The sequence below is a fragment of the Salvia splendens genome, chromosome 13 (genome assembly GCF_004379255.2).
Source record: "Salvia splendens isolate huo1 chromosome 13, SspV2, whole genome shotgun sequence".
Taxonomy (NCBI): Eukaryota; Viridiplantae; Streptophyta; class Magnoliopsida; order Lamiales; family Lamiaceae; genus Salvia; species Salvia splendens.
Genome location: NC_056044.1, coordinates 30,521,720 through 30,545,595, shown reverse-complemented (window position 1 = coordinate 30,545,595; position 23,876 = coordinate 30,521,720). Strand labels below are relative to the sequence as shown.

The 23,876-nt window shown below is 35.1% G+C and overlaps 2 protein-coding genes and 1 long non-coding RNA gene across 6 annotated transcripts; 2 read left to right on the top strand and 1 right to left on the bottom strand.

The window, feature by feature from the left end:
• Positions 1-3,056: 3,056 nt before the first annotated feature.
• LOC121761448 (homeobox-leucine zipper protein HDG11-like) lies at positions 3,057-7,203 on the top strand. The gene is made up of 11 exons (XM_042157089.1): positions 3,057-3,383; positions 3,483-3,639; positions 4,023-4,140; positions 4,238-4,426; positions 4,511-4,975; positions 5,071-5,172; positions 5,250-5,465; positions 5,547-5,724; positions 5,826-6,088; positions 6,222-6,311; positions 6,430-7,203. Exons 2-11 carry the CDS (start codon positions 3,521-3,523, stop codon positions 6,841-6,843), a joined length of 2,154 nt encoding a protein of 717 aa, XP_042013023.1. The 5' UTR covers positions 3,057-3,383; positions 3,483-3,520; the 3' UTR covers positions 6,844-7,203.
• Positions 7,204-12,398: 5,195 nt separating this feature from the next.
• Positions 12,399-15,450, top strand: LOC121761742 (NAC domain-containing protein 86-like). The gene is made up of 3 exons (XM_042157365.1): positions 12,399-12,611; positions 12,917-13,194; positions 14,886-15,450. Exons 1-3 carry the CDS (start codon positions 12,455-12,457, stop codon positions 15,186-15,188), a joined length of 738 nt encoding a protein of 245 aa, XP_042013299.1. The 5' UTR covers positions 12,399-12,454; the 3' UTR covers positions 15,189-15,450.
• On the bottom strand, positions 14,665-19,973 carry LOC121761743. 4 transcript variants are annotated; one of them, XR_006042087.1, is made up of 7 exons: positions 19,755-19,973; positions 18,793-19,097; positions 17,666-17,745; positions 17,342-17,424; positions 15,862-15,912; positions 15,677-15,768; positions 14,665-15,052 (listed from the first exon to the last, which is right to left on the bottom strand). It is a non-coding gene; the product is annotated as an uncharacterized LOC121761743 (long non-coding RNA). The 4 variants fall into 4 exon arrangements; XR_006042085.1 differs by having other exon boundaries at positions 17,666-17,742; XR_006042086.1 differs by lacking the exon at positions 17,342-17,424 and having other exon boundaries at positions 17,666-17,742.
• Between the last annotated feature and the right edge of the window lie 3,903 nt (positions 19,974-23,876).

Here is a 23,876-nt window from a genome sequence, read left to right as displayed (position 1 = left end):
GTTATAAGCCTATAATCATATCACCACAAAAAAATAATGATTTTACCGACGGAAATTTTCGTTGGTAATTCATATTTTCCCGTCGGTAGACAGTGTTAGCGACGGGTTACCGACTGAAATTATTTATCAGTAATTTAACATGTCGATAATTTTTTAAGCGACGGACTACGGTCATTCCATCAATAACAATGTTTACCATTGGTATTGATTGAGGGATTGTCTATGTCGGTAAACCAATCATTTTTTAAAATGGTATATTTAAATACAAAATTGAAATATTATGAAGAATTGAAAATAATGTGTGATAATACTGCACAAAACATCTTTTTCATCTTTTAAATGTACAAGGATGTGTGAAATAGCCTATGGTATAAATGGTTATTATGACTAAAACCCTAGCAAGTTTAAAAGCTTATAAAATCAGCAAATTAAATTGCAGTATGATTGTATTTGAAGATTACGTTCATTATGAAGCCAACATATTAACAAAGTGCATTCCTGCCTTTAATTTCATTTAAAAAACAAGGAAAAAATAAATCCGCATGGAGCTATTAATTTGCAATAATTTAATATCCAAATGATTATTTTTATAATTATTGTGTACGTACTTTTTTTAAAATCCTATAACTTTAAGGCACCATATAAATTCTGTACCTATATGACCATTTCGTAATGTTCTTTTTTTTTTTAATTCTCAAATGCTTCATTTATGTAATTGTTAATTACTCATATTATTATTTCATTAAACGCCACGAAGAGTTGTAGAGCCAACACTGACTAAAGCTTTGACTATTTTCAAGAAATAATTCCTCTTCTTATAATTATTGATTTCTAGCTAGTCAAATTCGATTATTTTCAATAACTTTTAAAATCAGTTGCATAAATTATGAATATTAACAATTTTCTCAATTTAATGACGAAATGTTTCGATTTCCAATTTGCGATATGTCGTTCATTTAACGCGTAAATGTTTTAAATTGATGGCATAGTTGAGTTATTTGTTAAATGAAAAATTGTAAAATTCACTGATGATTTTATCCTCGTTGAATTTTTTGAATGCCACATTAGATATGATTAGGGCTGGGAAAAAATATCGAAATGCCGAAATACCAGCCTTATCGTACTGGAAAAATACTGAAAATACCGAATTTTCGGTATACCGTGATTTTCGGTACGGTATGATATCTTACTGAAATATTTCGGTAAGGTAAATGTATGAATTTTTATATACCGCGGCATACCGAAATTCGATATATACCGTAATTTAAGGTATATACCATAAAATATGAATATAATAATATATAAAGTATTTTATATATTTAAAAATTATAAAATTTATTGTGAAATATAATATAATATAATATAATATAATATGAATAAAATATACTAGTATTTAATACCCGTATATTATTTAAATTACTATAAAATATAAATAGTATTCTAAAAACTCAAATATTCAATTTTCATTGTTATTGAAAGTATGGTATACCGAACTTTGGTACGGCATACCGAAAATGAGGTACGATATCGTTATGAAAATTCTCCATACTAAAAATAAGGTATACCGAAAATTTTGGTAAGATAAAAGTATAATTTTTTCGCATACCGAATTTACGGTAAGATATACGATATGGTGGTTTCGGTAAGGTATACCGTACCAACCCACCCCTAGATATGATTTCATCCAAATTAAACCTTATGTATAAATTGAGAAACTTATTAAAATTCACGATTTTTTACAGCCGGTTTTAAAAGGTACGGGATGAGCCAAAATTCATCAATTTGCGTTTCTCACATTTTAAAAGTTACGAAATTAACCAAAATTCATCCATTTGCCTTTTTCACACTTTTTATTTTATTAATTGTATTTATTTTGGCATTCATTCTCGAGAAAGGTGTAAACTTTAATACCATTGCCAAAAAATCAGAGCAAGAAACGAAGGGCAAAACGGTCACTCCGCCGGTAAATTTCCGCAGGCGGCGGCGCCACCAGCATTAATATCTGTTAATGGTGAGTTATCATTTTCCATCCACCACTAACTACTAACACTTGTCCTTTCTCTCTATTAATGTTTTTCTGTGTGTTTTCAAAATCCAACCAAATCAAAAGTAGAGAGAGAAATAGATATAGAGTATTACTTCAATTTCATGTACATATATTCTCATAAATTTTTCGATATTCAATATTATCAAATTCATATGCAACACCTTAATTTCTTCTAAAGATGGATGCACACAGCACACTTATGTAGCATAGTCTTAAAATTTTGAATATAGTCACTAAATTAAAATACTTATTGCAGGTATTATTCTCATAGTTTATTTACGTGCATATATTAATTGTAACACCATTACTAAACATGGTTTCAAACAAAAACACTGATACAACAAGATATAATAATATCAGTCAACAAAATACATACTACTCTCATGGTTTTTTTTACATACATAATACATATATCATTCTTAACATGACCACAACAAAATCTAGTACACTAACACTAACCAACAAAATAACATTTCAGAACCGATTTACACACACATGGCATTGTTTACTTACATACATATATTAATTGTAACACCATTCTTAACATGGACTCAACCAAAATCACTAATACCATAAAATACACTATACTAATTAACAAAATAACATTTCAAACCAATTCACACACACACATACACATATAATACATGTAACTAGTAGTACCACAAAATACACTATAGTACTAATCAACAAAATAACATTTCAAACCAATTTACACCCACTGACACACACACGCACATACACATATATGTGTGTGTATATAGCTCATCTCGCCTATTTGAATTCATATTACAAGAATCCCATCCACCCCCAACCCCCACTCCCTCTTTATTGCAACCCTTTTTTCTCTCACCGTGTGATCAGAAAACCATAAATCCGTCGGTTACAACACCACACACACACACACACACACATTAATGTGTAACATATTGAGTGGGAAGTGTGTGTTGTGCGTGTACGTAGACATAGTGCAATAGTAGTAGTAGTTATTATTATGATTTATGGGTTGGCTTTTCATCTCTCAATTCCATTCTTCTTCACTTCTCTTTGGCTCCCTTAATTACTCCACACCATCCTCTCCCACCCTCCAAGAATCCCTTCATTTCCACCCCACCTACACCCACCCCACCCTACAAATACATACATACACATGTGTATGTATATATCTTGTGTGGCGTTACACTTCCAAATAATGAAACCATGGCTTGTGCCTTGACAGATGCTGCAATAACTCCAAAATCCACTCCCTAAACTTCATATCATTTTCCTTATCAAATCCCTGATATTCTTCTCTTTTCCTTCTCTCTCATTTCCCCATCTTCTTACCATAACTTTTTTGGTGGGTTTTCGCTTTTCTTGATTTAATTTGTTAGGGAAATAAATTGGTTATTGCTACAGTTGTATTATGGGAATATACTACAACTAGTATTTATTGCAGTGCTGCTGCTTTCATCTCTTCTTCTTCTGACCTCACCCATGGAGTTCAGCAGCGGCGGCGGCGGCGGCTCCAGCGGCGGCGACCCTCATGACGCCTCCAAGAGGAGGAAGAAGCGCTACCATCGGCACACCGTCCACCAAATTCAGAGGCTTGAATCGTAAGATTTTCCCTTTTTCTCACCCAAAAACTTCATCTTTTGCAAGCTCAATCACCATGCACTTGCATCACCACGATTGACAAACATCAAGAAACGATTTTTATGAAATGGATATTTTAGTTGTTCGAGTATACCTATGAAAAAAACATCAAGCAACTTTTTTTTTGAAATGGGTATTTTTGTTATTTGATATGCTAAGGAAAAAGCCATCAAGAAACGATTTTTATGAAATGGTATTTTAGTGGTTCGAGTATACTAGGAAAAACAATCAAGAAACTATTTTATTTTAATTGTTTTTCGAAATTGGTATTTTGATAGTTCGATTATACTAATGTTAAAAGGCATCAAGAAACGTTTTTTTTAATTGGGTATGGTTTTTTTAGGATGTTCAAAGAGTGTGCTCATCCAGATGAGAAGACAAGAAATCAGTTGAGCAGAGAATTAGGCCTTCATCCTCGGCAGATCAAATTTTGGTTCCAAAATCGAAGGACGCAAATGAAGGTTCCCTCAAAAAATCAATACCACAATCTCAATGTTTCGATCTTGCTAAGATACTACAACTTGGATTGGATGTTATCTTCTTTTTTTCCTATTTCAGGCACAGCATGAAAGATCAGACAACTGCACACTAAGAGCAGACAACGACAGAATCCGATGCGAAAACATAGCAATGAGAGAAGCCATCAGAAACGTCATCTGCCCCTCCTGCGACGGCCCTCCTGTCACCGAGGATTACTACTTCGACGAGCAAAAACTCCGAATGGAAAACGCCCAGTTGAAAGAAGAGGTCTTTTGCCACTCTCTCGATCTCAATCAATCACTTTCCGATCATAAAAATCTAATCTTTATCTTCATCTTCATCTTTTCTCAGCTTGACAGAGTTTCAAGCATTGCTGCCAAGTACATGGGCCGCCCCATTTCCCAACTGCCGCCGGTGCAGCCGATTCATGTCTCTTCATTGGATTTATCAATGGCTAGTTTTGGTGGACATGGGCATGGGATGCCTTGCCCTTCTCTTGATCTCCTCCCGGGGAGCTCGTTGGGGCTAGCGTCGTTCCCTCCTACCAACATCTCAGATGCGGACAAGGCCCTCATGGCCGATGTGGCGGCCAGAGCCATGGATGAGCTGATCAGGCTGCTGCAGGACAATGAGATGATGCTTTGGATCAAGTCTGCATCGGATGGCGGAGAGCTCCTCAATCTTGAGAGCTACGAGAGAGCTTTTCCGAGGCCTAATAGCCACTTGAAGAACCCTGGTGTTAGAACAGAAGCTTCCAGAAGCTCAGGAGTTGTCACCATGAATGACCTGGCTTTGGTTGACATGTTTGTTAATTCTGTAAGTTGGCTGTGTGAATTCAGTTTTCTGTTGTTAATTGATATCTGTATGTATGTTATATTGATTTCTGTTTTGTTTGTGTGTTGGAATGGAAGAATAAATGGATGGAGCTGTTTCCTGCAATTGTGTCAAGGGAAAGGACTATTGAAGTGATATCATCTGGGATGCTAGGAAGCCATAGTGGCTCATTACAATTGGTATTTACTTTACTATATATGTGTGTGTGTGTGTGTGTGTTTGTTATTGCAAAGTCTAAAACATTGCATTGTGGCAGATGTATGGAGAGCTACAAGTGCTCTCAGCATTAGTCCCAACTCGAAAACTCTACTTCCTACGCTTTGTTCAGCAGATTGAAGCCGGATCATGGGCTATTGTCGATGTCTCTTACGATATCCCCAACCAAGAAAGCCAGTTCTTGTCTTCTTCGTGCAAGGCTCACAAGCTTCCTTCCGGATGCTTGATACAGAAAATGCCTAATGGCTACTCCAAGGTTTGCCCTCATCTCGAATTTTCTAGTGAAATTCTATCTCGCGTGTGTATGTCTTTGGTTAACGACAGTGAGTTTTTTTAGGTCACTTGGATTGAACACTGGGAAGTCGAGGATAAATCCCCGGTCCACAGTCTGTATAGAGACCTAATCTACAGTGGATTAGCCTTTGGTGCAGAGAGGTGGCTTTCAAATTTGCAGAGAATGTGTGAAAGAATTGCTTGCTTGATGGTGGCTGGAAATTCAAACCGTGAGCTTGGAGGTGTTTCTATGTCTATTTTCTAATCAAATTATCCAAATTTACATTTGTTGTGTGGTGTATGTGTTGTCTAAGTGTAAGATATGTTGTGGTGTTTTTGGCAGCCATTCCATCACCAGAAGGTAGTAGAAGCATGATGAAGCTTGCTCAGAGAATGGTGAACAATTTGTGTGCAAGCATCAATCCCTCGAGTGGGCAGCAATTGACAACCCTAATAGGGTCGAACGAGCTCGAGGTCCGGGCAACACTCCACAGCAGCGCCGACCAGGTAAACCGCATGGTGCTCAGCGCGGCCGCCACTATATGGCTCCCCGTCCCACCTCAAACCGTCTTCAACTTCTTCAGGGACGAGCGCACCCGCCCTCAGGTACGTAATCTTCGTCTTTAATCTAAATTAAGGGCAGACGCAGAAATTTGTTAGTACAACATAAAAAGGTTGAGTGTGTGTGTGTGTGTAATGTATTGAAATTGCACAGTTATGATCTTAATTTTTTGTGTAGTGGGATGTGCTCTCAAATCAAAATCCAGTTCAAGAAATTGCCCACATTGCTAATGGCTCTCATCCAGGCAACTGCATTTCTGTTCTTAGGGTAATTTAATTAGGCCTTAAATTAATTTCCAATTTTTCAGTTAGTTTAAATGCAAAATTAGTACTCCGCTGTTTTTGTGAAAAAATGAGGTTTTTAATTGATCATATCAACCAAACAGGCCTTAAACACTAGCCAAAACAACATGTTGATACTCCAAGAGAGCTGCCTAGACTCATCAGGATCACTAGTGGTCTACTGCCCCGTGGATCTCCCGTCGATCCACCTCGCGATGAGCGGTGAGGACACGTCGTTCATCCCCCTGCTTCCCTCGGGATTCACGATCTCCCCCGATGGCAGCAGAGGGCCTGACCCCTTCCCAGTGGGAGGTGGCGACGGGGCCTCCACTAGCTCCAACATGGACCCTGCTGCCAGGTCATTATCGTCCGGGTCCCTCGTGACGGTGGTCTTCCAAATCCTAGTCAGCAACACGCAGACCGCAAGGATCAGCCCCGAAACGGTCAACACGGTCAACAACCTCATAAGCAACACCGTCCATCAGATCAAAGCGGCTATGAATTGCTCCTCGTCTTAGATCCCAACCGTTCGAATAAGCCCTTGGCAGGGCTTATTCGAATGAGTAATCAGAATGTTTTTTTCTTTTTGCTACTTTATTTTGTCCCACTTCATTTTTTTTACTTTGAAAAAAAAATAGGAGTCAAGAACGCACCGTTTCATGCTTTTCTTCAATTAGGGTTTGTTTGGAATTTTCCAAATCCAAGTTGAGGGAAAGTAGGTATGGTTCGGGTATTGACTTCTTCAAATTAGAATTTTCTTGAATTAGAGAAAGAAGGATTTGTGTAGTAATTAATTGAATTAAATTGCAATTGTTGAAATAGAGATGTGTTGCATGTGTGTATGGATGGATTTCTCATTTAATGAACAATGTGTTTCATGTGTGGTCCATGGGTGTAGGAATTAAGACAGCCATGAGTTTACAAGTGTGGGGGCAATAACATTGACAGAGTGTGTGTAGATGTGTAGATATAAATGTGCATGTGTTGATAGACATAGATTTAGATGGATAGATTAGATGGGATAGGTTGATTGTTGCAATCAATATAACTAACTCCAACTCACCCCTTCCTTAAAATGTGTGGCTTAAGAGTCGCATTTTGGAAGAGGGTGGAAGATCCTATCTTAGGTTTGGTGGTAGGTAGTACACTCCAATGCTCCATGGATGGCGCTTTTAATGATCGATGGCGACGCGATTTCAGTAAGCGTGTGCCTTGAGTCGATCGGTTGTTTTTTGTTCGTTCGTTCGTTTAGTCATAGTATGTCGAAAGTATTTACATGATTGAGCTTATAAATAAAATGTTTCAAAAGTTTATAGGAGTAAGATTTAGTAATTCTTCATAAGAGTCTTATTAGGCTGATAACTAGCTTTATTTACTAATTTTGCGAACTTGTCAACTTTGCATATAAAAATGTTAACATGATGACATTAGTATGTCAATATAAATCAAGTTGACATGGTTGACATACTTATGTCTTTGTGTGAACATATATTTAAATGTCAATACAAAAATGTAAGTATGTCAACTAAATTTATATTGACATACTAATGTCATCGTGTTGATATTTTTAATATACAATATTGACAAGTTAGACAATTTAAGCTAGTTAATAATTAATCACATCCATTCTTCATAGATTATAAGTTGTGAAAGTGTTTGGAGTAGATCATAATCCAATTATATTTGTAAAGAATTATGAAAAATAAATTGGGGTTGAAGAATTTATTTTTTGGAGAGTTGTTTTTATCTCTTAGGAGTTAATTTTTTCAAACATTTTTTAGGGGAAAACGATATTGTTTTGACAAACACTTTTAAAGAGGTTGTAAGATGTTTTAAGAATTTTATAAGTATATGAAATCGTGTTTAAAATCGATCACTACTTAAACCATGCCGTCAGTAATGTATAATGATGTTTTATATTGATATAAAATACTAAATGTTGACAAATGTAAAGAAGATATGGTGCAAATGTTAGGAAATTGGGGGTGCATATACTAGTCTAGCTATATACTCCCTATCCTATAGTCTATAAATTAGAATTTCGGAAAGTCTCCATTTACTCTAATCTAATACTACTGTATAATACTAGTATTAATTAGTCATGTTGAAATTTTCTAAGATTTGATATTTCTTATATTCCATCTTAGTATTTAATCCACCTCCTTATATAATAAGCATGCATTAAAATTAAATTATGAATGGTACTTGTGAATTGTGATATCGTTATTAAACTATAGTACCATCTACTACTCTCAACAAAATATACAACTGTTTAGATCAGTCCCTTAATCTAGTGATAAATTTCACAAGTTACTACAACATTAAATGATCAGTAAGATGCAGAAGTTGAATCTATCTATCTTAATACATAAACCATCATTAATTAATCAATAAGGTATAGAAGTTGAATATATCTATCTTGCTACATAAACCAAAGAATCCAACACTCTTGGACCCACAAAACTATTTAAGAATGTAATTCTATTGGTATTTTTTAATCACCTTCCAAGCCCTCAAAGCAAGTATAATAATAATAATGTTTATAATAATAATAATAATTAATTAAAAAAGGCCATTGCATTCTAGGCAAATCGCTAAAAATCATGAACTTAGTTTAAATTTTGATGCGATTAACAATTTTGTAAACTAGCCAGAAAAATTATAAAGTTTGGTTTTGTCCTCGATATCACATGATGAGAATTTCTGGTCATCTATGTATTATTCATATCTTCAAACCAAATGATGCCATTTTCCGTATGAATTGGTAATATTGTTTAATTCATCGGCATTGACGTTCATGTATAATTTTCTGACAGCCATATATAATTTTACTAAAAATTTTCTGTAATGGGATAATATAAATTTCATAGCTTTTCTAACAATTTTCACTCATTTTATATTTGGATGTTAATATTTTGCGTGTATGAAGACGGTGGAGGGAAGAGAAAGAGATTGTGTGTGGACCTATGTCTAGGCCTACTCTCTTGCCTTTCGTATATATATAGCACGATTAATAGGCATATACAACTAATTTATAAAATTAATCTCTCAACGCAAATATATACTAGGGGCTTAACTAATTAATGCTGCGTATTTTATTTGTATACCACAATCAAACATGTACACATTAATATATGTAATAACATTTGACCATGACATAAAATACGTAGTAATTTTTAAAATACATAATAAAGTTTGTAATATGTGATATTTATCTTTAAAAATATTATAGTAGGATATATATAGTGATTCTCCATTTACCGACTAAGTTTTCCTTCATTTTTTAATTAGAAATATAGGGTTCAATGCACCACCTTTATGAGTTGTGAAATGGCCTATCTTGAAATCTTCAATCAAATGTTTAATGTTTCCGCATCAAATTTGTGTTTGAAATTGATATATATTTTCCTCTTTAGTGGAGATCATTTTCATTGTGACATTAACCCCAAAAGGCACTCTTGTAGTTTGCCATATTAGTCCAAATTGTGTGATTTATCTAATTAAAATCGAGCTCATGTCATTTTCCATGTATTTGTGGTATCTCTTATGCCCACATACACCAAATTATGTTGTGATTCAGAATGTTCGTCACAATTGAAAAGTGGACACCACTAGTATTGAGTGTGACAATCGTTAGGAATAAATTTATTATGCATCGATCATTTTAAATAATTTATTTTAATTATTTAAAGCGTGTTGCATACTAATTATATTCAAATAAAGGTAGCCTGACCAAAAAAAATGGGTGGGGAGTTACCAAAACAATTGAAAGAATAGGAAATCCTAATCACACTTACAATTTTATTTTATCAAAATTATTGTTAAATACTACTCTTAATGATATTGAACTTCTTGTAAAAGTGTAGACCATTTACTGACATTTATTATTGGTGATAGATATACAATGATAAAAAATAATACGGAGTAGTGCATTTTAATCTATCATCCTATTTTAATATGTTTATTGAACATATCTAGCAAGCTCAAATTGACATAATACTATGAAATATATTTGTTCGAAAGTTCATACAGAACAATAAAAGTCCGAAGATTGCCTAATTGATAAGAGTAAAATTTCCTTGTGCTTCTTGATCCCACAATAACAATAAATAATGCCCTAAATTTTATTTCTACTAGATTAAATTAAAAAAAAATACATTCAAAACGTCTTTTTTACTTTGACTCATGGAAGAAGATATAGCAAAGAAAACACTCAAAAAATGATAATTGCCGAACTAATTAATTGATTAAAATTCTATTATCCGTTAATGTATTTGTCATATTCTAATAGCACAAATAAATGTCCTAATAGATTATAACATGCCAATTGTGTAAATGTATAACCATATGGAATGAACAAATAAACATGCATGTTCTGATTAGCTAAAGAAATTCAATTGCATTTATACATACTAACATGAATTGAGAAATGGTACATGGACCCAAAAAAATATGTGACACTAATTAGCCCAGTTAATTACATATAATTGATACTAATAATATGACCCCAACATTCATGCCCTACATGGATATTAAATTGAGGGCCCAAATCCACGAAAAAATCTACCAAGCCAACCTTCTAAACCAAGATTCATTAAAGTATCTCAATCTACTAATTATTAGACCATGTGAAGATTTATTAATTAGTAGATGCAATTTATTGATTTAATAATTTGCCATTTGGGTACACAAGCCAGGACAGTACACAATTATTATCCTATAAATGTTATTAAATGTTTCACTATTATTATGACAAATTGACAATTCAAGACAACGCATTTCTCAAAAGTGTATTTGTTTCTCTTATAAAAGCACACATTGGATATATTTTATTACAAAAATGCGTTTCAGTGATCTTATTTATTAGCCAAACATTGCATGTCAATTTGATATATTTCTCAGGTCGGTATATCAATACCGATTCGATCCGAGCTCTCTTATTGAATTGCTTATTCAATAAACATTCTCAAACTAAGTTATAGTCATTTTCTTTTTTTTTTTTACAAATAACAAAACATCCAATCATTATTACTTTATTCATCAATAACTTTATTCTCTCTTTAGCTTTCCTAATTTATTCATCTCTCCTACTTTTTCAATACAATTTGTTAATCTCCGTGCCTAAAAATTGTGACTCAACTTAATTGGGACGAAGAGGGTACTACTCATTTGAGTATTACTTTTAAGCGTTATTTATTTGATTCTATACATTAAGTTTGATTTTAATATATCAAAAAAGTTGATTGTCATTTTGAATTTTCTAAATTTCATAAAAATTAAAGCTTTATTTTATTATTTTATTTATTTAATCAACGTTATAGGGAAAAATGAATAAATTGAGTAGTGATTTTTAATTAATTTGTAAAATTAATAGTAATAATAACAATTTCTTGAATATAGATTCAAAATTAAGAACTAAAACGAAGACTAAACAAGAACGATGCTAGCAGATAGTACTCACATTAAAATATATATACTCCTACAACATACTTACTAACATTTCTCATATGACATTCATTTGCTATAATAATAGAAGATGAAACATAGTATTCCAAAGTAGGCCTAATATTGAAGCAACTCAATTATAATAATAGTAGTATACTATACCACATTATACTCCATAGAAGATGAAACTCTCTCTCTCTTTCTCTGTGTGATATACTGTATGTGAAGTACTACTAGAAAAGCATGAAGCCAAATCAAAAGTTGGATGATCCAACAGCATGAGCAACCTGGACCATGTCATATTGTCATGATATCTTGCTTTAAACCCTTCTTTCACGAGGGAAAGCCTTGGGCCCAGTGTCACTCACTTTCTCTCTACATATAAAATACAATATCACAAAAGGCCTCACTGAAAACAAGACATCAAACGTTGCTATTACAACATTTTTTATTTTTATAAAACATTAGTAGTTTGTTTAATTAGCATGGGAGAATGGGCTTCCATGAAACGCTTCTTAGAATCTACTAAAGCGAAAAAGCGCCAAATCACTCAAAGACAAGATACTTTGAATCCACTTATATATATCACACTATCAACATTAAGTGTTGGAGGAAGCGGTGGCTGAGACACGGAGGCGGAGGCGGAGAATCCACGTTCATCGAATCAACCATCGACTCATCATCATGGCCCCGGTCGGGTTGCCTCCAGGTTTCAGGTTCCATCCCACCGACGAAGAGCTTGTGAATTACTACCTCAAGAGGAAAATCCAAGGCCAGGAAATCGAGCTCGACATCATACCCGAGGTGGATCTTTACAAGTGCGAGCCCTGGGAGCTCGCAGGTACGTAAAACGACCCAACTCGTACAATAAGCTTATATTATAATTACTAAAGCAAAGTTACAAAATCTACTATATATATTATCTTAACTTGTCATGTCAAGAAAACAAGCACTAAATGTGCATGTTGGATCACATTTTATTAATATTATATTACATATATTACTCTATAATAAACAATGTGGTTGGTAGGCAGATAACTCCATTATCGAGGACTTATCTGACCTAAAAAAATGTGTTTCTTTTAATTATGGTTTGTTTTATCTATCTTCTCTATTAAAACTGTCATGTCTCGTGTTTCATTTCAGAGAAGTCTTTCTTTCCAAGCCGGGACCCGGAGTGGTACTTCTTCGGCCCCAGGGACAGGAAGTACCCTAACGGGTTCAGGACGAACCGGGCGACCCGGGCGGGCTACTGGAAGTCGACCGGGAAGGACCGGAGGGTGTCGAGCCAGAACCGGGCGGTCGGGATGAAGAAGACGCTGGTTTACTACAGAGGGAGGGCCCCACAAGGGATAAGGACTGATTGGGTGATGCATGAGTATCGACTCGATGATAAGGAGTGGGAGGATGTTTCTGGAATCCAGGTAGCTCGTATGGTTATACTGATTTTATTTTGGATTATATTTTTGAGATATTGTGATCATGAATAGTACTTACTAGTTATTGTGTGTGTGTGTGTGTGTTATGAAGTATGATAGTGATAAAGGGTCAAGTGTCTTTGTGTTTCTTTTTCTTTTCTTTATGTTTTGCCAAAGATAATTGTGCATAGTTGATGCATAGGGAGGTGTCATCATTTGACTCTGAAAGCACTAATTTCGAGGGTTATTTTGGTGCAAAAAGCATTTATCTCTCCATTTTTTTGTTTTTTTACAATCGTGATCTCTTTTTAAACTCTTGCTAAAGGATGGATAAAAAAGCAAAGATAGGTTGAGCTTTAACATGTGCACTCAAGTATTCATGTAGAGAGAGAATTTGGAGAGAGAAAATGAAGAGAAATATCACAATAGTGTGTGTTGAACGTGAGTTGCATGGCATGCATGGGAAGTGAGTTGCTTGTGACAAATAATCATCCATCTTAGTATTTTCAATTTTGATGAATTAGATAAGATCTAGTCGTGTTGTCTAATTAGATGAATTTGAGTGATATTTATCATAGAATTAGTTTCGACTTATGAATCTTGAGTAACAAACACCCCAATAACATGATTATGATATGATCATTAATAAATTTCAATATAGTAGTATAATCTAAGGCCAGCAAAAAAGAAAAGGAAATTTGCTGACATGTTATTCTTTTCTTGCACAGGTCTTAGATCTCTTGAGTGACAAAGTGTAGCTTCACTTTGTCCTACAATAATGAGACAAAAGTGCAATTCTTGAATTCGAATCACATTTCACCAATCATCACCCTCTTCATTATTATATATACTATAAGTAATTTTTTATTTCCTCCTGTCACCTTATTTTTTTATAACAATATACAATCCCAATCTTGAATCCCAGATTCCTTCCACAAAATCAAATCATTTTCTATTGTTTTTATATTATAAGCCAAAATCCAAAAGTAGCATCCCTTCACTTTCATTTTTGTAAGAAGGTGTCGGCCTCTTTTCACTTTATTCCCTCAATAAGCCACATACATATAGTATATATGAATCAATTATTATATACACTTTTTTATTGCAAGAACGTGCTATAATAGTGTATGTGAAATTCATGTATAGGAGTATTAAATGTATTATTGGGATTGATATTATAAGAGCCCATGTTGTATTAAACGTTTAAAATGTATGCAAAGTAAGAGCGATACAATAGCATAAATACACTTCATACAATTGTTTCCATATTCTCCCTTAAGAACATTTTTATTTGAACATTTCCCTATATACAATATTTATGTAATGTATATGGAGAAGGAGAAAGAGATCTCTTTCAAAAGAATGCCTGTTTAAAGTTGATAAGATACTGATAAAATGCACCTATGATCGCTTCATTTCTATAGGATGATGTGGAAGAAAGAACAGAAAGATTTCTTTGAACTTGCAACAATTAGATTGCTTTTTTTCCATAATTTCTGCTTCTTTATCACTTTAATTTGACAGTGTATCTCTCTAAATCCAGCAGCCCCTATTATTGACTTAAAAAAACATCCATGACCCCTCTCTTTTGCTGTCACCAGATCATTCATGTTCAAACTTTTCCCTCCCCTCATAACCTAAACATGAATCCAAGAATCTAGTTGTCTTCCCAATCTAATCTCTTTTTGGCTTCACAGGACTCCTACGCGTTATGTCGTGTTTTCAAGAAAAACGGGCTGTGCTCTGAGGTAGAGGAGCTAGGGCAGTCGAGTAGCATACCGTTGCTGGAACATTACATGCAGGGGGTCTCCAACGAGCACGAGACAATGTCGCCCGACTTCCCCTTGGCGTCATCCTCAATTGTCTGTATAGAGGAAGAGGACAAAGATGACAAAGATGAGTCATGGATGCAGTTCATTACAGATGATGTGTGGTGTTCGTCTAGCGCTACATATGGTGGCGAAGATTGGGTTTCACAAACTAATGGCACAAGGAATTAACGAAGGGGGTTCGTTAATAATATCAAACCTTAAATTGAATCGTCTGATTTATATTTTTTTTTCCAACAAAATCTTCATGATTAAAAAAAAAGATTTCAAGTTTCATCATGTGCATTACTCTGATCATCTCTAATTGTACTTAGAAATATTTTTTCCCTTCATTTCTTTTTGGGTGGTGTATTATTCTCTATACAACAGGCTATCTTGTGGCCATAGGGATTTGGTTTTCCCCATTTTACTAAGGTTTCCTCATTGGGTTTCACTAGTGTAATAAAAGGCTTATTTTCTATAGAGCAATCGTAGGTAGTTAGTCGTTCCTCCAGGTTTTTCTCAGACACAAGTTCGTCGCTCCTATTGCAAAAATATTATGTTCAAATTCCGCTGACCAAAAGGTCCTAAGCTACTGAAAAAACTCTTAAGGAAAATGGCATTTATACATGTGATCTAATCTAGGTAGGTGTCCATATATAAAAATACTACAACTTCACCTGTCGATTTTCATTCAGGCAGAGATTCTGTCATGCTTAGCACATATAAAAGGTCTAAATCTTCAGTGCATGTGGTTTAACATTTTACAGACCTGACAACAATGGAACATAGATAAGTTTGAAAAAGAGTATCGATTACTACCATAGATTGGAATTCAAATTATTCAATTCAAGAGAAAATGTACCTTTCTTATCCGAGCATGTTCCTGTGGAGAGTAGATGTAAAGGGATTTCTTCTGCAATAATTGTAAGTAGGTGGAGCTAAGTAACATAAATATATAAAGTTAGTTGTTAGTACAGACATGAACAGGTATAATAATGGCATGACAAAACTAGAAAAATTGTTGACCTGAGTTGAAATTTATATCTAAAAGAACTGATGTTTCTGTCATGAGTTAGAGTTCAAGATGGTATAGTAAAACAAAAGTCATATGAAATTATTTGATAAAATAGGGAACCCCCTCCCCTATTATTTTTCCTCCATGTTTGGACAGAAAGCTTCATATGGATCATAATGGCCAATTTCAGCCTAATTGAGGGGGAGATCCTAGATTGAGTTGTTAAGAGAAACATTCCGTTTTTTTAAATCTGGCATTATCCATCATGAACCATCTGGCATTCTGGTACCCACCATCTCCATATTTCTGCTTAAAATTAGAAAATAGGCCAAAGCTTGAGTGGCATGGCTTACATTCTCCCAAGAATATTAGTTTGGAAAGCAGAAAATTTCCTGTGATATGGGTGCAGTGTCCACATCACCAACACTCCACTCCTTCTAGGCTAATTTTCAATCGGGAGCCATTCTCAAGTTCAAGAACTATGTAACAACAGCTCCAGTTCCTCTAAAGATAGTGAGCTATACTCTTTGTTTAAGGAAAAATCACCTTCAAACTAATATGTATAGCAAGCTACATTTAGCACCGTCTCCCAGCCCTAATATAACGACTCTGAATCATGCAATCCAATAAAACATTGACTTGCAGTACATGCAAAACTATAGCAATGGGTTCCATTATCACCATATTCCATCAAAGAATACCCATGGATAGACTTTGTTTTAGTTTGCATAGTTAATCAGATATGTGTATTAACACTTAAATTTGGCTTCGATAAAACTAGGTTAGAGATGTTCTTGTATGACTTCAAGCAGTTCTTTCTCATTAAAGAGATAAATTTTAGGCATTTGGTAATGTAGTATGCATTAGTTTGATTCTTCCGAATTAATTGAATAGGCCAACTACTCATCATTAAAACTTCTGCCAGGTTGTCTTAACTCTATATGAATTGATCCTTAAATTTTAGATAAAGGCAAAACAGTTCATGACCTCGACGAATATGTTTTAATTCAATCTTTCTACCATATCATCTACGTCTTAGTTCCAGAGAAACACAAAAGAGCTCCATAACCAGAAAGATATTATGATTCAGTCTACTGAAGTTATAACTTTTACATTTCTTTCTCTCTTGAAAATATAGACATTAATAGACTAAGCGTGCATTGATAAATAGTTAGTGGTAGGCCCAAAATATTTTTCTGCTTTTTCCTTGTGTGTGTTTGTGTTGTGTGGGGATGACTACATAATACGACTCTTGCAGATGTAAAAAGGTAAGGTGATATGGAAAAGACTTAAATGGAAGAGATATAGCTTGTCAGTAACAACTGACCTCAGGTTCATTTTGAGGCTTTTAAAAGCTAACTATTTCCCAAGTTCACTCCATAGCTCATGGATGAAATCCGCATTGACAGCCTAAGGATAACGATCCACAAATGTATGTAATGATATATCAGGATGAAATACCAAACATTCACTTGAAATATTAGCAAAACTTTTCAAAAGCCAAAGGTGTATATTTATCTGGAATGAAAGTTAACTTGTTATACAGCATAGATAGATGAAGTTGTTTATCAACCTCCTACTAACAGAAGTTTAAATCACATAGGGGCTGAATTCAGCATACGCAAATGCAGTAAAAGATCATCAAATTTACCAGCCGATTTCCAAAAGCACCGCCACCAAGAGTTAGTTCATACGACAGCTCAAGAACCTCTATCTTTTTCTGTTTACCTGCTAAGATTGGCATGCCTAGACTTAGTACTGAGTCAAGTTCTAATGAGAGCAACTGAAATCATATCAACCTTAAGCAAAGAGGTAGAGGGGAAAAAAACGAGGAAGATGTGCAGAACAGAGCCTGAGTGATGTCTTGTGAGTACTAATCTCAATACGAAACCAAATAGTTTTCAGCAGTTTTCAAATGCCAATTTGACAGATGGCTGTAACAGTATCACAATAAATAGAGATTTTCTACTTGAAACATGCACCCTCCAACGATATAGTTAAGTTATAAAAATTCCAAGTAACCATTAAAGGTGATGGCACCTACAATGGATAGATTCATTCTGTACTTGGTGAAAGCTGACATGACATTGTTAAGCGTGACTCACCATTTGAGAAATGAGTATTTGGTCAGCTAGAGGAGAAAGAAAATATCTCAAAAAGGCATAATGGTGAAACATGCACCTTCCAACAAAATAGTCGAAGTTATAGATCTAAATCTAAAGTAACCGTAAAAGGTGATGGCACCTACAATGAGATATATTCACTCAGTACTTGGTGAAAGTTGACATGACATTGCTAAGCGTGACTCACCATTTGAGAAATGAATACTAGTATTTGGTAAGCTAGAGGAGAAATAAAATATCTCAGAAAACCATAATGCACTGCAGTGGTTATGCAAACAGATGAGAGAGAGAGAGAACAAAAAGCCAAACTCTGGCCCTTAGTGTAATCTAAAGGCTTGTAATAACTAACTAGTAACTACCCCTCGAATAAAATATCATGTTGAGCAGTGGGAATAAACATCTTTCGAAACCATGACCAATCCTTCAATCACTCAGGGAGAGGTCTTCATATTTCTATTCACAACCAACAACATGTGCATCATAATGATAGTTACAAGTTAAATCCAATTAGATTTTCAAATAATGCTTTTCGCTTCTGATCCAATAGCTCATTCAAAAAGTTATTTGCTTAGAGACATACTATAATTCATTTTTGTAAACATTTTAGGAATCTATATGCACAGTTGCAATTTAAAAAGTGTGAGGCACAACTGACCTGCTGAAACAAGGAGGTATTTAATGTAACATCAAATTCAAGATTCAAATCCTTATATCCACTGCTAAAATGCTTTACTATTAGGAAAGCGCCACCTCCACAGATAACCATCCTCACTCTCCGGAATTCAGCAATGGCACCCATTGAAATCACTGTTACCGTCCCCACACAAGAGTTTCTCCTTGAAATAATCATAATCTAGCTCCACTCCTGTCCATGTCCATCACTTTAGGTACATTCCCATTAGTTGATGTCCCCGAGCCCAACATCCCGATGCAGTCTTGTGATGATGCAGGACTACAACCCTATACAACCAATCAAAAAAACACAATTACCAGAAATGTAGAAACATCGAATGGCTCTAAATAGAAAATGCATTATTGAAGTTGGTTTTGCATCCCTTTTCTTCTTTAAATGGTGGGAATCTAATCATAGTCCCACTATGCACTAGCTTACCACATTAGATCAAGACCAAAGGTGTACCAAACGTATCACCAAATTTCAAGAATTGTTTAATTTCACATCCAAAAGCAACAAATGAGCAAAACCCACTAAAAAGTTTTTATTGATCCACAATCCGTATCACAAAAACCACAATCATCACCCCTACATCAATAATCTACTTGCCCATTTTCTACTGAATAAGTGCCTAGTGTTTTTTATAAATACATTAACTTCCACAATTTTCTGGTTTTCTCAACATACTTTTTTTAATCCAAATACACGAACTTAGTGTTCTGTTTTTTCCTGGACGAGAAATTCAAATTCGGATCAAATTATAATTGATCTTACACGTGACATTCTACTATCTATGTAGTCCCGTGATATCAATCAACACTATCATAATATCAATTTCATTCAGAGGCAGATCATCAGCTCAACAATATTACAAACACCTTATGCGCATGAATTAAACAAGCAATTTCTTAACTGAATTGCGTGTGAATTGAAAATCTCGGAACCTGATAGGAGAGCAGACGGTGTCGTTTAATCCAGCGCCGCCAATGCATCGTCGATTAATGCAGCGCCGCCATTGTAGCATTTGCTGCTCATCAGTGTATATGTAGTCTTGTTTCAGAATTTTGCATAAATCAATGTCATTTTCGATTTTTTTAAAAAAAAATTTAATTTTGATTAATATTGGTTTCAGAGTGTAAGACAATTTTACAAATCACATTATCAAATTCAAATACTCCTCTTCTAATCTTATTTTCCCATTTTGATCTTCCATAAAAATTAGTGGGTTATGATATTTTTGTTACATCTTGGACATTATCCATAACTTCTTTATATAAACGGTGCATGAAATCAATTGTTGTTTACACAGCGAAGAAATGATTTTAATCATACTAAAACATTGAGTAAATACTTATATCATCGCAATCATGTTTTAAGCTGTTTATCCAATGATTCTCCATTGAAACATCAAATAAAAATAGTGCACGAGCATAAAATATTCGATAATCAGCTGCAATTATAGTGTGTCGATGCAATTATTGTGTCCCACGGTTTAATTCAAATTATTGTGTCACTATTTTTTTGCTTAACGTACTCGTCTTTTTTTCTTTGTTGAATTCCTTACACTTTCAAGTCCTAAATTATAGATATACTTCATTAAAAAATTAATTACGAAATATATTTTATTAAATCAAATATATCGACTAACATATCTGACTCGGCTCGCGGGTGTCAATGTGATTTTTATTTTTATTTTTTAATTTGAAATTCATGATTTAAAAGAATAATCTATTAGTATCACATTTTTAGTATTGCTGCCACCAAATTTTCCAAATTACATATTAGCCTATTTTTGCACAACTTTTGTTCGTGTGATTAATTTTATATCATTGTTACACATTATTTATAATTACATACTAGTATGTAAAATGCAAAATTAATAAATATTTCGATAATGCATAGTACAACAGTTCACAAGTTTTTATTGGAATCAACAACCACATCAATATAATAATAATAATAATAATAATAATAATAATAATAATAATAATAATAAATTAAAAGCCAACACTAATAATAAATCACAGACCCGTTTTTAACGAGAGATAAAAAAATTTATTTCGCGAATTTTGCCGAGTTCAAATATCTTTTGAGATCCGTCAACGTTAACTTAATACTCAATGTTGCAAATAGCGGGCTATAGCGCCGATATAGCGCCGCTATAGCTGCTGAAGCAAGCCACCGCGAAGATATCCTCTGTATTGGATATACGGGCGCTAAAATCGCTAAAGCGAGCTATAGCGCCGCTAATGTACGATAGCGTAGCGGTGTCGATAGCTGCGCTATGCTTTTTTTTGTTGCAACAGGCCAAACGTCAAGCCGGATTAAAAAATTGGCCCAAAAGTAGCCCACTACGTGCATGTAACCCTATTTCTTTTGGTTCCCTACTCCCGTATCTCTTTGACTGATCGTATACGGCGGCGGCGGCGGCAACGATTACGACGACGGCGACTGCGGCAGCGACCGGTTGGCTACGAACGACTTGGCCCGTGCCATCGACGCTAGATCCTGCACTAGGACGACGGCGGCGAACACTGCAGTGCCTCGACGAACGTCCGACGATCACGGCAGCGGTAGCAAATGGCTGACGAACATCAATCTCAGAGTGCGCCAGGCACCCAAATGTCCCAAAGCCAAGGCAAGTTTCATTTGCATCTCTATCTGCCTCTAGTATGTGAACTAATGTGTGAAATTACTCATGTTTTGGCTAAAATTTTGCTTTTTTTTTGTAAAACGCTATTAGCAATAGCTGCCGCTATAGCTGCACTATAGCCGCTATAGCTTTTTCGGGAGGACTCCGCTAAAATTGATAGCCCGCTATTTGCAACATTGTTAATACTCCATTTAAGCTACTTTTTTATTATTTCAATTTTTTTAAGGACAAAAACACTCTCAAGACCATTAAGAACAATTTAGTCTATTTACTCTCCCTTCTCCATTGAAATATTTAATTTATCTTTATTTCTTCTTAACTGTTCAACAACCTAACTAATCTCAAAACCCTCGACATATTCGGTTATAATATTTCGGGTAGTTTAAAGCCGATTTCTGATCTTATCCTTGAACTACTTGGATATTTCGATCGATCCTTTTACCGGTAATTTCCTAGTTGATATTTCGTTGTTAGTTAATCTGGGATTCTTGAACATCTCGTTCAATAACGTCTTTGATTTTCTGAACTCAAAATACGTCCATCGATTAAGCAATTCCTCTTTCAACTACGACGGCAATCTCACCACCCCCGCCCCTGATTTGCATGTAAAACCCACTCTGCCGCCGCACAACTCGAAAATTATGAAAAAAATAAACAGGGGAATTAAAATTTTAATGAAGAAGATAAAATAAATAAACTAAATTGCTCTTTATGGTCTGAAGGGTATTTCTGACAAAAAAATTAAAAGTAGCTCAAATTATATTAGGTCGAAATTGACGAAACTCGAACGAAAAAAGATCTACCTCTTTCAATAATTACTAGAGTTAACAATCGGAATCAACAATAACTAGTACTACTAAAAGAATGTAGAATGAGAATTGTGATTTGGCCTAAATTTATAGTACTTCCTTTTTTTTTTATCAGTGTCCTAATTCTTGCCCCACACTTTCTTTTCTTTTTGGGAATATCAATTGAGTAAGTTCGTCGAATTTTAGATTAATCTTACTTAATTTGTAAGCTAGATAAGCTATAATCAAAATTCAATTCTAGCCCTGCAGATTTGATGAATTATTAGGGTTACTCTACAAACTTCGGATAAATCCTAAAAATGTTGTAGTGTAATTTTTAACCTAAATGGCCAGCATGTTGTGGGCTCAATTGATTAGTCACTTTTTATAAAATTTTATAATATAGTTTCCTCGAGAAAGAATCATATGCGTCCATATTCCTTTTGATCATATAGTCACTCTTTTGTCCAAAAAATACTAGAGTATTACCACATATCAAAACAGAGAAACTTCTAGAGAAAATAAAAAATGAAAAAAACAGTAGACTCCAAAATGAAAGGAACAAATCCACAAAATCCATTAATAGATTTGGTGTTTCCAATTATTACCCTCATCGATACAACATCGATACAACCGGTACAGAAATAATTATATTGCTATTGTTTATTATTTCGTGAATAGTGATATTATAGTTTTTATTTAGTGACTACTACATAGTTGTATAGTGAAAACGACATTTTAAAATAATACTCCAATGGCAATATCCCTTTGATTATTTCTTATAAATAAATATTGTAAAATACAATTTAATTGGTAGATGTTTCTTGATTAGTTAGAGCATCCTTAACGCCGCGGGCCAAACCGTACCTGGGTCCCAGCCCGCGGCCCCGCGCGATGGAGGTGATGAATTTGCGGCCCAGGCCGGTCCTGGGAACTCAGTCGCGGCCCAGGGACGCGCCCAGGGTCCGGCCTGCAAGCGTTAAACCGTGCCCGTGCCTCAGGGATGAGTCTCGGCCCGACATTGGATGTCTTCCAGGCCGGGCCGCAAGTCCCCAACATTTTAATTTTTTTTTTCATTTTATTGCCTATATATACTCCATTTGTGCACCATTTCCACACACTTTCTCAATTTCAATCCTCTTGTATTACAATATTTTCGGCTTCTATGGATTTGTTTAACAGCGATCAACGACAGATGGGCGATTTTGTCAACACCAACAACTGGTACGTGCCGCCGTCGCCCGACCCTAATGCAACGCCTAGTCCGGGGTTGCTTACCAACATGGAAATAACATCCCCAGTTAGCACTGATGAGTACGAAATCAGTGATATGGAGCCCGCTATAGGGAGGGGCAAGGGCAAGGTTGCGGATAATGAGGGGCCGAAGAAGTATAGTCCGCAGGAGACATTGTGGCTGGCCAAAAACTTCATCGACGTCTCCGAGGATCCTATCATCGGCAACCAACAGAGCGACAAAGTGTTCTAGGAGCTGATTGCAGAGAAGTACAACGCCGGTTGTCCTAGAGGGTCGTTCGAGAGTAGCTACGTGAAGCTACGCAAGCATTAGAGTCGGGTCCAGAAGGAGATGAACAAGTGGAATGGCAAGTGGACCAAGGTAATTCGGA

Bases quoted from the DNA above. Each gene is read 5' to 3' on its own strand.
- LOC121761448 (XM_042157089.1), top strand. From the start codon at position 3,521: ATGGAGTTCAGCAGCGGCGGCGGCGGCGGCTCCAGCGGCGGCGACCCT. The intron at 4,141-4,237 runs GTTCCCTCAAAA...TTCCTATTTCAG, and splicing joins ATCGAAGGACGCAAATGAAG to GCACAGCATGAAAGATCAGA. The intron at 5,173-5,249 runs GTATTTACTTTA...GCATTGTGGCAG, and splicing joins ATAGTGGCTCATTACAATTG to ATGTATGGAGAGCTACAAGT.
- LOC121761742 (XM_042157365.1), top strand. From the start codon at position 12,455: ATGGCCCCGGTCGGGTTGCCTCCAGGTTTCAGGTTCCATCCCACCGAC. The intron at 12,612-12,916 runs GTACGTAAAACG...GTTTCATTTCAG, and splicing joins CGAGCCCTGGGAGCTCGCAG to AGAAGTCTTTCTTTCCAAGC. The intron at 13,195-14,885 runs GTAGCTCGTATG...TTGGCTTCACAG, and splicing joins AGGATGTTTCTGGAATCCAG to GACTCCTACGCGTTATGTCG.